The sequence below is a fragment of the Neolamprologus multifasciatus genome, chromosome 8 (genome assembly GCF_963576455.1).
Source record: "Neolamprologus multifasciatus chromosome 8, fNeoMul1.2, whole genome shotgun sequence".
Classification (NCBI taxonomy): Eukaryota; Metazoa; Chordata; class Actinopteri; order Cichliformes; family Cichlidae; genus Neolamprologus; species Neolamprologus multifasciatus.
In genome coordinates, this window is record NC_140446.1 from 29,663,709 (window position 1) to 29,680,019 (window position 16,311).

Consider the following 16,311-nt stretch of genomic DNA (forward strand, 5'->3'; position numbering starts at 1 on the left):
ACTTTCCCAGGGAGGCTGAGGAGTGTGATCCCCCCATAGTTTTAGCACTGTCCCCTTTCTTGAAGATGGGAACCACCACACCGGTCTGCCACTCGAGAGGTACTTGCCCAATTTGACTGAAAGAACAAGGTCATACAAGAGGTGGACATTAGCTTTCTCCGAAGGGTGGATGGCCGAACTCCTCAACCTATCTCTAAGCGAAAGGCTAATTTCTGCTGCTTGTATGTGTGAGCTTGTTCTTTTGGTCAATGGAGTGGCCTCTGGCTACACCCAAGCTCACACAGTTTGCATTTGCAATTAATTAACTTGGATGGTTCAGCTGAGTGCAGTTGATTCCAAAAAGTTGATTGTATTCATCTGGACTTAGCGTTTTCAGTGGGAGAAATGTTTCGTTGGTCATTGATTAGTGGTCATGACAGTTTGCATATTAATGATCAAGGAACTAACCTCACAGCCCATTGCTCACCAGCGGTGCTAGTTTCAGTCATCTTGCAAATGTACTGTTTATAAGAGTGGGGAAACCTGAGACTGAAGAAGTCACTTGGATGAGTGATGCAACGAGCGAGAGCCGTCTCCTCACTTAATTTCCTTTCGCTGCTCAGCTCTCACACAGTGGCTCAGCTATGCTCCAATCCCTCCATATTGTGGCCAATCACATGCGAGGATATAGGATAATATCATTATGTGAAAAACAGAGAGGGTGAGAGACGCGACAGTCAAGTGGAGCGTGCGTCTGTCCTCTCAGTAAGTGAGTGAGACAGTAAACAGCGGTGAGGAGGGCTGTGCGAGTGCATCGCAAAAACACATAAATATGCCTGACACTCGTAAACGAAGCAGCATCTGGCTGCAGTTTAAAGACTTTTTTGTCTCGGTCTCGGTCTTGGTCTCATCTCGACTTTGTCTTGGTCTTGACTCGGTCTGTCTGTCTTGGTCTTGGTCTTGTCTTGGTCTCGATACCCTCTGGTCTTGGTATTGTCTTGGTCTTGGTTTGGGCGGTCTTGACTACAAGTCTAATAGTCAATTAAAGAGCAGACCACAGCAACCTCCCTGAACAGGCTCCAGTAAACACAGTGGCAGACAACCAAGAAAGGGTCTCCACTATGAAGAGTTGTCAGGTTTTGACATGAGTCACTGCTGACTACTTTCCATAAGCATCTGGCAGCACAAATGAACCAGCTGCTAGTAGATGAGACACACCTGAGCTTCATTAGAAACTTGAAAATTTACCAAGGGCTGTCAGAAAAGCTCGAGAAGATGTGGAGGGTGACAGTAACAGTGGTCCCAGTGGTAATCGGATCACATAGTGCATAGATACAGACGGACATAATGGTGGAGGCTAACCAACTGGACACAGTGGTGGTAGACAAACAGAAGAAGACGTCCGTAGCGATCGATGTAGCAGTTCCGAATGACAGCAACATCAAGAAGAAGAAACATGAGAAGCTCGAGAAATACCAAGGGCTCAGAGAAGAGCTTGAAAAGATGTGGAGGGTGAAGGTGATGGTGGTCCTAGTGGTAATTGGAGCACTAGGTGCAGTGACTCCCAAGCTAAGCGAGTGGCTCCAGCAGATCCCGGGAACAACATCAGAGATCTCTGTCCAGAAGAGCGCAGTCCTAGGAACAGCTAAGATACTGCGCAGAACCCTCAAGCTCCCAGGCCTCTGGTACAGGACCCGAGCTTGAAGGATTGACCGCCCACAGAGGAGAGCGGGGAATTATTATATATAAGTATTCAAAATGAGGAACTCAAAATTGAGCTCAGGGGCTTCCTGTTTCTGCTGATAATCTGACAGATGTTTCTATAACTTGATTGGAGTCCACCTGTTGCAACTTTATTTGACTGGACGTGATCTGGAAAGGCAAACACCTATCTTTATAAGGTCCCATAGCTGACAGTGTATGTCACAAACCGAGCCATCAACTCCAAGTACATTCTGAGCTTTCCAAGACAACATTGTATCTAGGCATAGATTTGGAGAACGGTCAGGAGAAACTTGAAGCATTGAAGGTCCCAGGGAGCACATTCATGATCTATCATCCATGCATAGAAGGAGAGCCTTAGTCAGGGAGGTGAACAAGAACCCAATCGTCACTCTGACAGAGCTCCAGCTTTGCTTCCAGAAACTTCCAGAAAGACAAACATTTCTTTAGGACTCCACCAATCAGGCCTGTATGGTAGAGTGGCCAGGTGGAAGCTTCTCCTTATTAAAAGGCACGTGACAGCCCACCTGGAGTTTGTTAGCAAGCAGTCATTAGGTTATCTTGGAATCTTTCAGTGCTTTAATTCTTAATTTTTCTAAACATTTAGTAATACCCGCATGCCTAATTATATGAAATTGTTTTTTCTCTTAAAAAATAATTGTAAATGTCTGTAATTTAGTTTTTGTCCTTCTTTTTTTTGCAGACTTACATTGGAAACATGTTATTGTCCGTGAACCCCTTCAAGCCGCTTAACATTTACACAGAGGAGCTGAGACAGAAATACCAGGGCCAAGAGCAGCAGAGAAATCCACCGTAAGCAATATATTTGTGTAGGTTCTCAGTCATCCAGGGCAGCTAAGGAGCTTGGAAAAAAGCGACATTGAAAAAACCAAATAGCCATTCAGTAAATGGATTGCATAACATGGAAGAGACACCTCGACCGTACAAGACTCAGCTGTACATCTTTACCTAGGTCAACAACCTTTTTAAGTGACAACCCCCACTAGGGTTAAATATCTGACTATTTGATCTAAACTATTTGAGTTTAGAACGGAAGAAGCCTCTTGGATATGGAACGCCAGGACTGCCATAATGAATTAATTAAATACACCATTAAATAATTAATTAAATGTGGCAATAATTAATTAAAATCGGAAATAATTAATTACATAAATATTTATGACACATTTAATTAATTAATGACACATTTAATTAATTATTTCTTTATTTCACATTTTAATTAATTATTGCACAGTTGACTCCTTCAGGTCTCACCATGAAATAATTTTATCTGTCAACCTCACCCATCAAACTCAGGGGGCGGGGCTAACGCTGATCGAGTCAAAACCATTGCTTTGGCCTGGTGGCCATTGTTTTTAGCATACAACAACCAGCATGTGAAAACTAACAGAACTGAACTTTGAAAAACCCTGTTTGTGTGTGTCACCAAATACCGTTTTAATATTTTTTTAGCCGAGAATGTAGCGGTTCAATCTTCATGTGTCTGGTCGGTTTGTCAAGATAGAGCCTCTTTGTAAAAGTGCTTCGATGATTTCGGAAATGTCTGCCCAGTCTCACGGCAAAGCGGGGGATAGACCCGCTCGCCTCGCAAGCAATCGAGCTGTTATTACCACCGACAAAGCGCAGGCCCCGGTACACAGCTGTAATAACCCCCGCTGACACGGACTTCTTTTACTGAGGTTATATTTATCAGGGTTTTATTTCCTGATGTTCTTATGTGTCCTGTTTCAGTCGCCAATTCTGAATTATAACTAACATTAAAAACATGTTTAAGGAGGAGAGAGAGCAAATAAATTCGATTAACAGCTGATCCTTGGGTTTTTGTTCAGTAATCAGCGTGACCTGTGTATAAACGCATAAAAGAAATAACGTTGGTGTTTCCGTCATGTAGTAACTGCTTTAACTGTACAAAGGTTGTTCGACACTATGACACACATACAGACTTCATGATGTTCGGCTAATATTTTTATTGTGAATATTAATCATGAGGGTAAACAGACCTGTACACCACAGAGCGAGGTCCACGATATCTTCAGCTCTATGAGTTAACACAGAGTTTCCCAGCTGACTAATCTAACGGTCATCTACGAATATGTCACGGGTCATATCAATATAATTTTACAGAAAATCATCCTTATTACTGCCAACTATTCCAGAGACATGAAAATCTACCAGTGTTGGGTAAGTTACTTTAAAATAGTAACTTAGTTACATTACTAGTTACTTCTTAAAATGGAGAGAATGTTGTCTCCGGGAGTTTAGCTGATTTGATTTAGAGCGGCAAGGTATGGTGGGTGTGTTCCGGTTAAAGAACACGGAGGCAGCTTCCAAGTTTAGGAGATTTATTCAGCTGTGGTCTTCTGGCATTCACACACAGCAATAAACCAAAACCCACGAGATACTGGTGAGAAGACACAAGGAAAAATGCTGGCTATCAGCAGCTACAAAGGCAGACTAGCAGCACACGGCACAGAGTGGTGCATTCAAGGAGCGTCAGCATAGACGTGGTGAGTTCAATGACGTAGGACATATCAAATTCCACAGCGCAAACACTATCTATCGACAAACCACAACACTTCAACCAAGCAAATAACGTGTAAACAGTGGGCTTTCTAACACAGCCGCCCCCGACTGTCTGCACAGACAGTCGAATCCAAGGTAGAAAGGTCACTCAGGTACGTGGATCCTTATCATCTTCAAGCATAGGGAGTGAGACCAAGCGGGCTACAGGTCGAATATACGTTCGATCTTTGACCTTAACAGCAGCAGTCCGGATGCGTCCATCAGCTCCAGGGTAAGTAGTCGTTACCTTACCAACAGGCCATAAAGCTCTTGGGAGCTGAGGATCAACTATGAGCACCACTTGGTCCAGTTTGAGGCACTCCGCATCCTTCTGCCACTTCTGTCTCTCTTGCAAGGTAGGCAGGTAGTGACGGATGAATCGGGACCAGAAATGGTCGACAAGAACTTGACTATGTCTCCATCTGCGACTCCCGATAAGGTTACTGGGATCGTAAACCACTTGAGGGAGTGATGCATCATAGCGTCCCATCAGCAGGATGTTAGGTGTGATGGGGTCTGGATCTGCTACGTCTGATGAGACGTAGCCGAGAGGTTTAGCATTTACAATGCCTTCCACTTCCACAAGGACCGTACGAAGCACAGTTTCAGGGACCGTCTGCTCCTTGAGTATGACCTTAAGAGCGGTTTTCACGGACCTGACCTCTCTCTCCCAGGCGCCACCGAAGTGAGGAGCACTGGGGGGGTTGAAACGGAAAGCGATCTGCTGCTCTGCCAAACGCTCCTTCAACTGAGGCGCCATGGTCTCAAAGGCCTCATGGAGCTCTCGGGCTCCACCGACAAAATTTGTCCCGTTGTCACACAGGAGCTCAAAAGGTTTGCCTCTTCTGGCAATAAAGCGCCTTAACGACATCAGAAAGGAGTCAGTGTCAAGACTCTCGAGGAGGTCTAGATGCACACAACGGGTCGTCATGCACTTGAAGACTATGCCCCAACGCTTCTCTGTTCGACGTCCAATTTTCACAGTAAAGGGGCCAAAACAATAGACTCCAGTCGAGTAAAAGGGTGGTTTATACAGACGCAGACGAGCTGGTGGCAGATCTGCCATCTTTGGGATGGATGGATTGGCACGCCAAGCCTGACACTGCCTGCAGTCCCTCTGATACTGTCTGACTGCTTCCCTCCCCCGAAGGATCCAGAACCGGCGACGTAGTTCAGCCAACACTCTTTCTGGTCCAGGATGAAGGAGGGTCTCATCAAAATCCTGGATGATGAGCCTAGTCAGAGGATGTTTTGGGTCCAGTATGATCGGGTGGATGGTGTCTAGCTCCAGCTGCTCAACTCTCCGTAACCTTCCACCAACTCTGATGAATTCCGTATCCTTATCATATTCGGGTGATAAGGAGTTCAAACGGCTGTTGGTTGGCAATGGTCTGCCAGACCTGAGTGCCTTGGCCTCCTCTGGGAATGACTCTGACTGGGCCTTCATCAGGAGGAGTTTCTCAGCTTTGATGTAATCGTCTGTTTCACTGTGCGAACTTGAGTTTGGGTCAGCCGCCCCATGTAGGGACCGCGCTGTTGTCTTCATGAGATCTTTCCAGGTGGAGAACATGCTGATTTCAGGAAGTTGAGGGCAGGAGTCAACCCTAACCTGTCCACAGAAATATGATTTCTTCAGCTCACCATCCTCTGGCTCTGGATATGCTGGTGGGCTGGTCGGCCAATGATCCTCGGATCGATGTAAAAACTCAGGGCCTTGGTGCCATCGGTGTGGTCGTGACAGCTCCTTCAAGGTCTTGCCCCGGGTAATGTCATCAGCAGGGTTATTCCCGCTATCCACATATCTCCAGGTGCTCCCATCTGTAAGACTCTGGATCTCTGCCACCCGCGTGCCCACAAAAACTTTATAGCTGCAAGATTCTGACTTGATCCAGTGGAGAACGGTAGTAGAGTCCGACCAGAGAATAACCTTCCGAATGGGCAGCGTGAGCTCAGCTTGAAGGAGACCAGCTAGTTGTGCACCAGTGAGAGCGGCACTTAGCTCCAACCGTGGCATGGACAACTGTTTCTTTGGAGCCACTCGGGATCTAGCCATTACAAAGGCAACATAGACTTCCTTCTGAGCAGTTTCTGTCCGCAGGTAAGCGACAGACCCATATGCTCTCTCGGAAGCGTCGCAAAAGATGTGAAGGTCTCTGCTCGAAGCAGACGAATCAGCAGATGTTGGTGCATAACATCTGGGGATTTCCATTTGGATAAGATCAGGAATCTCCCTTTCCCAGGCAAGCCATCTGTCACGAAGGCTAGGTGGCTGGATCGGGTCGTCCCAGCCGAGCTGCTCCTTCCAAAGATCCTGTACCAGAATCTTGGCCCGCGTGGTGAACGGCACTATATAACCTAGCGGATCATACTGACACGCAAGTGTTTTGTAGACGTTTCTCAGTGTGGGTTCAGTTCTCTCCCCCAGTCGATGTCTGTATTTGAAGGAGTCACGAAGGCAATCCCATGTCAATCCCAGAGTTAGCTCCCACAGGTCCGTGCTAGACTGAGAGAGCCATAGGTCACTACTCTCAGATCTGACATTGGATGGAAGATGTTCAATGACAGCAGGAATGTTGCTGGCCCATTGACGTATCTCAAAGCCCCCGGTGTGAAGCAGCTGGCGCAGACTGTCGACTAGGGCCTTAGCTTCCTCTTGGGAGTGGGTGCTGCGGAGGCAGTTATCCACGTAGAACGACTGCTCTACACAATTGACGAGGTCATGATTGGAACTACAAGTGTCCCGGACGTGCTGCTGCAATGCATAGATGGCACAGCAAGGACTGCATGTAGTGCCAAATGGTAGCACTTGCCATTCATAGATCTTCGGCTCTTCATTCCTCTTCATGTCCCGCCAGAGGAAGCGCAGCACTGGTTTGTCTTCTGGCAACAGACGTATCTGGTGGAACATACCTTTGATGTCGCCACTCACACCAACTGGATACTGTCGAAACCGAAGAAGAACTCCTAGCAAAGATGGACCTAGGGCAGGTCCAGGGAGGAGAATAGAGTTGAGGGACTTCCCTTCGTACTGGAAAGAACAGTTAAAGACGATCCTGTCCTTGTTATTGTGTCGCACCATGTGGTGAGGTATGAACCAAGATTCTGCAGTGGTTCTAGCTATCTCATGTGGCACCACAGCTACATAGCCCAACTTCTCTAGCTTCTGAATCTCCTGACAATATACTTCGGCACGTTGTGGGTCTTTGACAAGTCTCCTCTCTGTACTGCGCAGACTTGGCAAAACTGCTTCCATAGGAGCTTGAAGCGTGGCGGAGTTGGCGCGACGAAGCAGTGGTGTGGCATACCTCTGTGTCCCGTCGACAGTGACCCTGATGGTGGATGTCTGGAGTAGGTTCAGAGCTTGCTGATCTTGCTTCGATCGGGTTACCTGCTTCTCGCTCACATAAGGCAGCGTATCAATCTGCCAGAGACGCTCAACATTCCTGAAAAGCTCACTGGTTGGCACAACTGTTGTTGTGAACAGGCACTGCTGCTCAGTTGCAGGAGTCTGGTCGATACTGATGGGACCTTGGAGCGACCAACCAAGCTTCGTATGGACAGCGATGGGTCCCCCTGTCGGGCCCAGATGAACTGGTGCCGTAGGTGCCAGGAGATGAGGCATGTCAGAGCCGATAAGCAGCAGAGGTTGAACATGGTCTACCAAAGGCAGAGGTAAGTCACGCAGGTGTTCATAGCGGCGTTGGAGAATCCTCACCGGATAGGAATGTTCTGAGAGACCAAGGGCCTCGGCAGTGAATGCCTTTTGTATATGATACTTCTCCCCAGGTTTGTAGGGGGAAGACACATGGAAGGAGACTGAGGCGCCACGAAGCTGCACTACCTCTTGGTGGACAGTCCGCAGGGTAAGCGTCTCAGGCTCTGAGCTGAGGTTTAAGCGTCGAACAGCTTGTGGTAGAATGATGCTTCGTTCTGAGCCATCATCAAGTATTGCATGAGTCTCCAATGTTTGGTCCCTGTTGTACAGCAAGACCTTTACAACCTTCAGCATCACCTTGGGGGAACGGTTTGGCCTATCCAAGTACACTGTTGTAGTCGGAGCAGTCATCATGAGCACACTCTTCTGGATCTGCTGGACAGCATCATGCAGTACAGTCAGGTGTTGCTCTCTGCAGGTATTACAAGGTCGTTTGAGGGTGCAAACCTCTGGCTGGTGAGTTCTTCCACATTTCCAGCACCGCTGTTCATCAGTTAACCACCTCACCATCTGGTCGGTGGTCAGTTTCTTAAACTCTACACAAGCGTTCAGGAAATGCTCCTTATTCTCACAGCGCGGACAGTATGGTTTTGGTCTGGATGAGGACTTTGGTCGGAAAGAACTCCCTTCTGCGCTGGGGTTTTCCCGGGAAGTCAGGAAGAAGGCTGTAGATTTCTCCTTTGGTGTATGGGGAAGACGCTGGTCTTTCTTTGTCGGCTTATAAGCTTCAGGGCTATAGAGTGAAGCAGCTCTACCTGCGATGCGCTTCGCTTGGGATTTCATGTGCAGCCAGGAACTCAGATCAGGCAGGGTATAGGTTTGGTCAGTACCTGTCCGAAGAATGCCTTGGTTCAGGCAATGCTCTACAAACCCATCGCGATAACTGGGTGGCATCTTACTCAGTAGTCGGTCGACATGAGACCCACATCTTAGCTCAAAGCCGTTCTGGCCCTCCAGTGTCCTAAGCATTCCTACTAGAGATTGGATAGACAAGGCAAATGCATCAAAGGCTTCTGCGTCGCCGAATTTGATAGCTGGAGCATTCAGAATTGTGCCCAATTCACTTTGGACGAGCTGACGGGGTTGCCCATACTTGTCCTGCAGGGCGTGCATGGCCATGGTGTACGGCGTTGGGTCGTGCATGTATGCCTTAGCTAGCTGGATTGCACTAGGTAGCCGTAGGTGCCCAAGCAGCACTTGATATTTATACTGCTCATTCAGGTGTGGATGACTGTTCAACAGGTTGTCAAGGGCCATTTTCAATAAGGCAAAATCACTTTCACGGCCACTCTCAAAGGAGGGAATCATAGGTTTGGGAATGCCATAACCTGTGGCGAGGAAAGGGTATGCATTAGCTGTCGGTAGTTGCTGTAGCTCGGACTTAGTCCGGGTGGGAGAGCAAGATGACTCTGCTTTGGCAGGGTTGGTGCAGGCTGCACGAGCGTACTGCGATAGCTGAACTGAGAATGGAGTAGATGCCTGGTAAGAGGTATCAGGTGCAAAGGTAGTAGACCGAGGTCCAGCTGGAACAGTTGGGTGCAGCACTTGGGGCATGCATTGAGAATGCAATGGATGCGAGGCCATGGTTACTGGAGGTGGAGCTACCACGGGTGCTGGAGGTTGAGTCACAGTAAGTGTTGAGGGTGGAGCGACTAGCGGTAGAGGAGGCTGACCCACGGGACCGACTGAAGGTAGAGCTGCATGGGAGCTCGAATTACTATTCTCCGATGGGCATGGTGAGGCTCTGGAACCACTGGGTTCTTGTGCTTTCTCTTTAAGGAGAGAAGTAACCATCTTGGCTATCTCCAGCTCGTTTACCCTCTTCTTTAGCTGTCGTCGCCTCTCCAGCTGTCTGTTCAGCGATTCTTGGATTCTAATGGCTTCTTCTTGTAGCTGCTGGGCCTCTCTGGCTTGAGCTTGAAGTCGTTGACATTCATATTCGACTTGTTGATCCTCTTCTAGGTGCTGTTGGAATTCCTCAAGTTCCATCTGCTTTACTCGCTCTTCGAGCTGGGCTGTTTCCAGGTCTGATAATGCGTGGGAAGGGAATCTGCTTATCGACGAGCGTGATGCCCTTGTGGACCTGGAGCTGGAGCTCTTGTGGGATGAGCGTGCTTTACCACTATGTGAACACTGGGAAGCAGTAGCCGGTTGCGTGGTTTGAGTTTGTCCCTCAAGAGGGAGTGTTGAAACCTCATAATCGGTCAGGTAAGCAGGTGGCCGTCGCTCTCTCTGTGAAACACGTGGGGGTGCTGAGTCAGCCTGGACATCTGTCTGTTCCATACCTTAATCAGTACTCTACTCCGGCTCGAAGGACCATAAAATGGAGAGAATGTTGTCTCCGGGAGTTTAGCTGATTTGATTTAGAGCGGCAAGGTATGGTGGGTGTGTTCCGGTTAAAGAACACGGAGGCAGCTTCCAAGTTTAGGAGATTTATTCAGCTGTGGTCTTCTGGCATTCACACACAGCAATAAACCAAAACCCACGAGATACTGGTGAGAAGACACAAGGAAAAATGCTGGCTATCAGCAGCTACAAAGGCAGACTAGCAGCACACGGCACAGAGTGGTGCATTCAAGGAGCGTCAGCATAGACGTGGTGAGTTCAATGACGTAGGACATATTAAATTCCACAGCGCAAACACTATCTATCGACAAACCACAACACTTCAACCAAGCAAATAACGTGTAAACAGTGGGCTTTCTAACACTTCTATCAAAAGTAACTCAGTTACTTCAAGTTACTCGTTACTTTCAAAGTAACTAGTTACCTGGGAAAGTAACTTTGGTTTTACTCAGAATTCTCTTGTTAATGTGTTGCTTCCATAACTTTGCCAGTCTTCTAGCTTGCTTACTTGCCACAAGTGCACTGTGCCACCTACCAATAGAAAGGAAAAAATAATGTGCATATTTCCACGAGAGAAATCCCACGCCTGGACCGTCATTGACTGCTGCCATGATTCTAGCCTACGTCACAGTGTCATGTGCGCCTTTTACATCCAACACAAAAACTGCAGTCGTGGTGCTTTCAATTGTACTCAGAACTCGGAAATTCTGCCTTCTGAATAGGAAGATGTAGGTAACACCAGACTGCAGATGAGCTGCATACAGGGCTGGACTGGGACAAAAAAATCGGCCTGGGCATTTTGACTAGAAACTGGCCCACCATTATAGGAAAAATCATAAAGCCTTTGAATGAAAGCAAACACTGTTGTGACAGTGATGTACACTGTTCTGATGGTATATATGTATCAATCTATCAATCCTTTGTTGTAAGATTCAGATAATTATTTTTTAAAAGCTAGACATTTTAAATGAGAATAAGAAAGAAAAGTATTTCTTTGTGCCCCCCTCTCCCTGTTAATGCCCTACCTGCCCCCCCTGGCAAAACTTTGCTAGATCCACCCCTGCAGAGTTACCAGCTGTCAGCTACCTAAAAAAGGATCCTGGGGTTATCTGTCTCTCAGAAACAGTTCATAACTTCCCTTCAACTCATCCATGTCACCTAAGAGGTAAACCTGTATCTCCATCACCTGTTCAGCTCTGATGATTCAGTAAGGACATCTCCTGGTTTCATCTTCATGTTTCCCTCTCACCAGATAACCAAACCCACATCATGACCAGCAGCTTTTTTTGCAGCTGTGGCTCCAGCAAACATCAGCTGATACTAGAAATTAATATTAAATAAATTCTAACAACAGCTGATCAAGCTTAAACGTGCTGCTGTTGTTTAACGCGACATCGGCTGGTTTCCTCTTTCTGCGATCAGCTGATCGTTGATCAGTTTCATGATTGAAGTAGAAACGGGAGAGGGAGGGGGGAGAATGAAAGAAGAAGAGGCAGCTGTGCAGCAAAGACACAGAATAACTCCAGCTTTGTGTCTTTTTCATTGTAGCTGAATTACGGGACAAATTGTTCCTTTTCACCTCAATAAGAAACGCGTAATATTTTCTCTGAATACCAGACGGGACGGTTGGCAACTCTAACTTATGAACAAAATAAAGTTCAACATCATTAACTTCATAGCACCCACCCAGCTGTATAGAAACTCCGTCATGCTAGCTAGTACGCAGTACGGAAAAAGTCAGAATAACGAAAATAAACTCCACCTAAACTTGGTTTATATCTGACCCAGATAGACTGCAGGTCATAACTTCTTACCTGAAGTTCAGTTCATACTTGGACCGGCGGCCGCCTCGGGTCTCTTTTCCTTCTGCGTCTCCTTTCCGTCATCCACCTGCTGCCTCCACCACTTGCTAATGTTACTGAATCTGTGGAAGCTCCGCGATAGCCACCACACGAAGTAACGAGTAACGACCCTATCTAAATCCCAGTAACGACTAACGCGTTCCTGATTTTGGCATAATAACTAGTTACCGTGCTCGTTACCACAATAATAACGTAGTTACTGTAACGAGTTACTTAATAACGCGTTAGTCCCAACACTGAAATCTACAGCATAAAGAACAAAACATCCAGAAGTCTGCACGATGTGTTTCATAGTTTGTAACAAGCCTTTGACAGTTAAACATAACATGACCGAAAAAGAAAAAAAGAGAAAAAAAATCACAAATTATATGTTAACCTCATTTATTTTTATTTAAGTAAACTCTAAATATTCTAACAGACAGCTGGTGCTTAGAATACAGTTGCTATAAGTAACTATTAAAAAACAGATGATATAATATTTCTGTCCAGGTTGCAGTCGTCATGATGAACACGCTGTTGCAAACTCTGCTCCTCTCGGTGGAAATGCGCCTTCTCTTCTCTTTCTTTAAAACATTTTATAAGTCAGTTTACTCTCAAGATTCACTGTTAAATCCAAAACACACCAGATAAATAGTTCAGTGTAACACATGTGCCAGTGAACCATTAAACGTCTGTAAAACTGTGCAGTTATGAAACGTAACTTTAACCTCAGCCAAACCGATTTGCTCAGTTGTAAATAAAACAGCGAAGTAAACGTGACCCGACAGACAAAACCTGAGTGAATTAAGTCCAGCGTTTAACCACTGAGAGCTAAAACTCAGGTGAGGTTTCAAAGCTGTGTGCCGGTGATTGGACATCAGCCGCTGATAAAGTGGGTTCGCCTATAAAGTCCTCTGTTGGGAAACAAGCTCCAGCAGCTCTGCGCTCGAGGAAAAACTATATTTACTTATCTTGTGCAGAAAAATGTGCTGACATTGCGTTATATTGTGCACCGGCTGCCCAGTTAAACTGTGACTATCACCAGGTAACGTGGACGTGTTTCTTGAATTAGCAGCAGGTGTTAAACAACTGCTGACAGGTGAGGAGGAGGAGGATGCAGGTAAACTGAGGGCCTGTTGAGCTGATCGCTGGTGTCGTGAGAAACACGTCAGCTCGTTCTTTATGTTACAGAAGCACAGAGACACAAGACCAGGCGGAAAGAGACGATCGTTCGGTGAAAATGAGAATCTGCAAATGCAACATGTGGAACACAGAGAGTGGAATATCTAAACAAACCGGTTAACGTAGCCCCCACCCCTCCAAAACAAACAAATACACACAAAATAAACAGTTAAGCTGGAACACCGGGGCTGTGAGCTCGGTGTCAGCTGACTGTTAGCAGAGCTAGTGAAATGTCTGAAAACATCTGAGCACTTTTGCAAACATGTTCTATGTTGACAACCTAACCAGACATTCGCAGCTAAAACACTATTAAAACTACACCATTGCTGCCTGTGATTTGAAATGCATTCTGGGATACCAAGTCGACACAAGCAATCCATTATCTAGGATTGACCTGTCTTGCCTTACTTTGCACGGCAACCAATCAAATGTTAGAAAAGCTGCATGGCTGCGTTAACCCCGCCCCCTGAGTTTGATGGGTGAGGCTGACAGATAAAATTATTTCATGGTGAGACCTGAAGGAGTCAACTGTGCAATAATTAATTAAAATGTGAAATAAAGAAATAATTAATTAAATGTGTCAATAATTAATTAAATGTGTCAATAATTAATTAAATATGTCAATAATTAATTAATTACACGTGTCATAAATATTTATGTAATTAATTATTTCCAATTTTAATTAATTATTGCCACATTTAATTAATTATTTAATGGTGTATTTAATTAATTCATTATGGCAGTCCTGGCGTTCTCGTCTCTCTCGTCAAGAGAGAGAGATGAGAAATGTTTTTGCAAAACTTAAAGAATTCTAGTTGCTTTCTTTCCAAGCTCCATAGCCCACACCAAGCAAATACTCCTCATACTGCAGTAAACTTCTGTCCTCCTAAAAAATGTTTTGGATGTTTTATTGTTCTCTGCTTCAGACATGTTTATGCCATAGCTGACGCAGCCTTCAGCTTTTCTCAGACCTCCACACAGGAACAGTGCATCATGATAAGGTATTGACAAAAATACCAGTTTCACTTGGGTCATTCACACACATAACACACTGTGTGTATATGTATGTATGTATATGTATATATAGCAAAGATACTGTGCAGGGACCTCAAGCTCCCAGTCCTCTGGTAGAGGACTCAAGCTTGAAGGATAAAGACCGCCTGCAGGGGAGAGAGGGGAATTTTCAAAAAATATATATACTATAATATATAATATATCTGTATAAGTAATCCCAGGGGTTACATGAAGAAGATGTTGATATTCAACATCTACACCAACGGTGAAACAACTAGTAGCACTGAAGGTCTGACAAGGTTCATCCCCAAGGATCGCCAGAAGGGACCAACATCGTAAATAAGACTGGCTACAGATAGCAACTATGGAATGGAGCAATCGTTAGCCACCTCCTTGACATGGATAACATAAACCTGTATGCCAGGAGTGAACTAGACATAAACTAACTGAACCACACCACTATGGTCTACAGAAATGACTTTGGAAAGTCATTCTGACTTCAGAAGTGTAGTCAGATGTTAACGAAGGGAGGGGAGGTAGTAAGAATGGAGCGGATTCCACTACCAGAGGGCAACATTGCAGACACTGAGGACAGCTACAAGTACTTGGGAATCCCAGGTACTTGGAGCTGGAACCCCACGGGCAAATGGGAACCATGAAGAATCCGCTATCAGATACCACGCTGGGATAATAAGCTGACCAAAGGAGGAAAATGTATGCTATGTGTTCTAACCCTGTGGAACTCCATAATTAACCTTAGTGTGTGAAGAGGACTCTCCATTTACATGAACAAATTAGAGTCTATTTGATAGATATGACTCAAACCACTGCAGGGCAGTACCTTTAATATCTACAGCATGTTCTAATCGCTGTAATAAAATATTATGATCAACAGTACTGAACACTGGACTGAGGTCTAGCAAAACAAGCAACAACCAAAGAGATGAGTCTGCTGTAGGGCTGCTTGATTATTTTCACTGAAATTGAGATCTCGATTATTTGACGATATTTATTTAACCCTTTAAGACCTACCATAGAACCAAGTCCGCCAGAGCTTATATTATTTTTTTACATGTTGTAGTGCCATTTGTGGGAGCATTTCAAGTTGCTATACATCAATACAACTGTTATAGCCCATATTTTAATAATATGTATGCATTAAGTCCATAGTAACTACATTAATTGCAAAAAAGTGCAATAAACTACAAAAAAAAATTGAAAAATTGTTTTTTTTTTTTACAAATATTTCTACTTGGAGAAATTTAAGAGGTTTATCCCTCAAAACTTTAAATACAGAAAAGTTGCAAAAAATAGTTTACAACAACAGGAAATTTATTTTGAGTGTCTTCGTAGTTTTATTTTGGAGATACAGCAATTTTTATATACTGCAGGAAAAACAAAAAAACAATCCTATGATGCAAATTTGTAAAGGAAACAGCATGTGCATCAAAATAAACTATTTCCAGCAGTGCAATTCGAGTTCTAAACATCCCAGAAACTATTCAGAAAAGTCAAACATGACTTATAAAAACACCAGTATAGGCTTTTAAGGCCTACAAGTAAAAAACTACATTTTCCGCGAATATGGTGTCACTTCCGGTTTCAGACAGGAAATGGCAGACATGCGATAGTTCGCGCTGACGTCTGTTTCAATGTGAGAAGTGTTATGAACAGCTGATTGGATCGGCAAAGCGTGTTTCTAGAATATTATGTTTTTGTTCCTGCAAGCGCTTTTTATGCAATTTTTGCAAAGCTTTATGTGGAAGGAAACCGTGACCTGGGACAAGCTGATGGCATAAGATGTAAGTACAACTCCTCCGGTTTCATATGCAAAAAAAATTATTGCGCTAGCTTACGCGGTTCAGGTTCTACAGGGATTTAAAAATAGTTACACAAAACGGAGTGTGCTGCTCAGACAGGCTTTAAAGG

The 16,311-nt window shown here is 45.1% G+C and overlaps 1 protein-coding gene across 3 annotated transcripts in view; it reads left to right on the forward strand.

The window, feature by feature from the left end:
• LOC146513317 (uncharacterized) overlaps positions 1 to 16,311 on the forward strand; it is a 38,813-nt gene that overhangs the window by 14,127 nt on the left and 8,375 nt on the right. For all 3 annotated transcript variants that reach the window (XR_014875680.1, XM_085170060.1, XM_085170061.1), the window contains exons 5-6: positions 2,405 to 2,514; positions 14,295 to 14,369. Coding sequence is in view for 2 of the 3 variants with exons in the window: in XM_085170060.1 (XP_085026186.1) it covers positions 2,405 to 2,514; positions 14,295 to 14,369 (185 nt within the window). In the remaining variant the exon portion in view is untranslated. The remainder of the gene's footprint in view (positions 1 to 2,404; positions 2,515 to 14,294; positions 14,370 to 16,311) is intronic.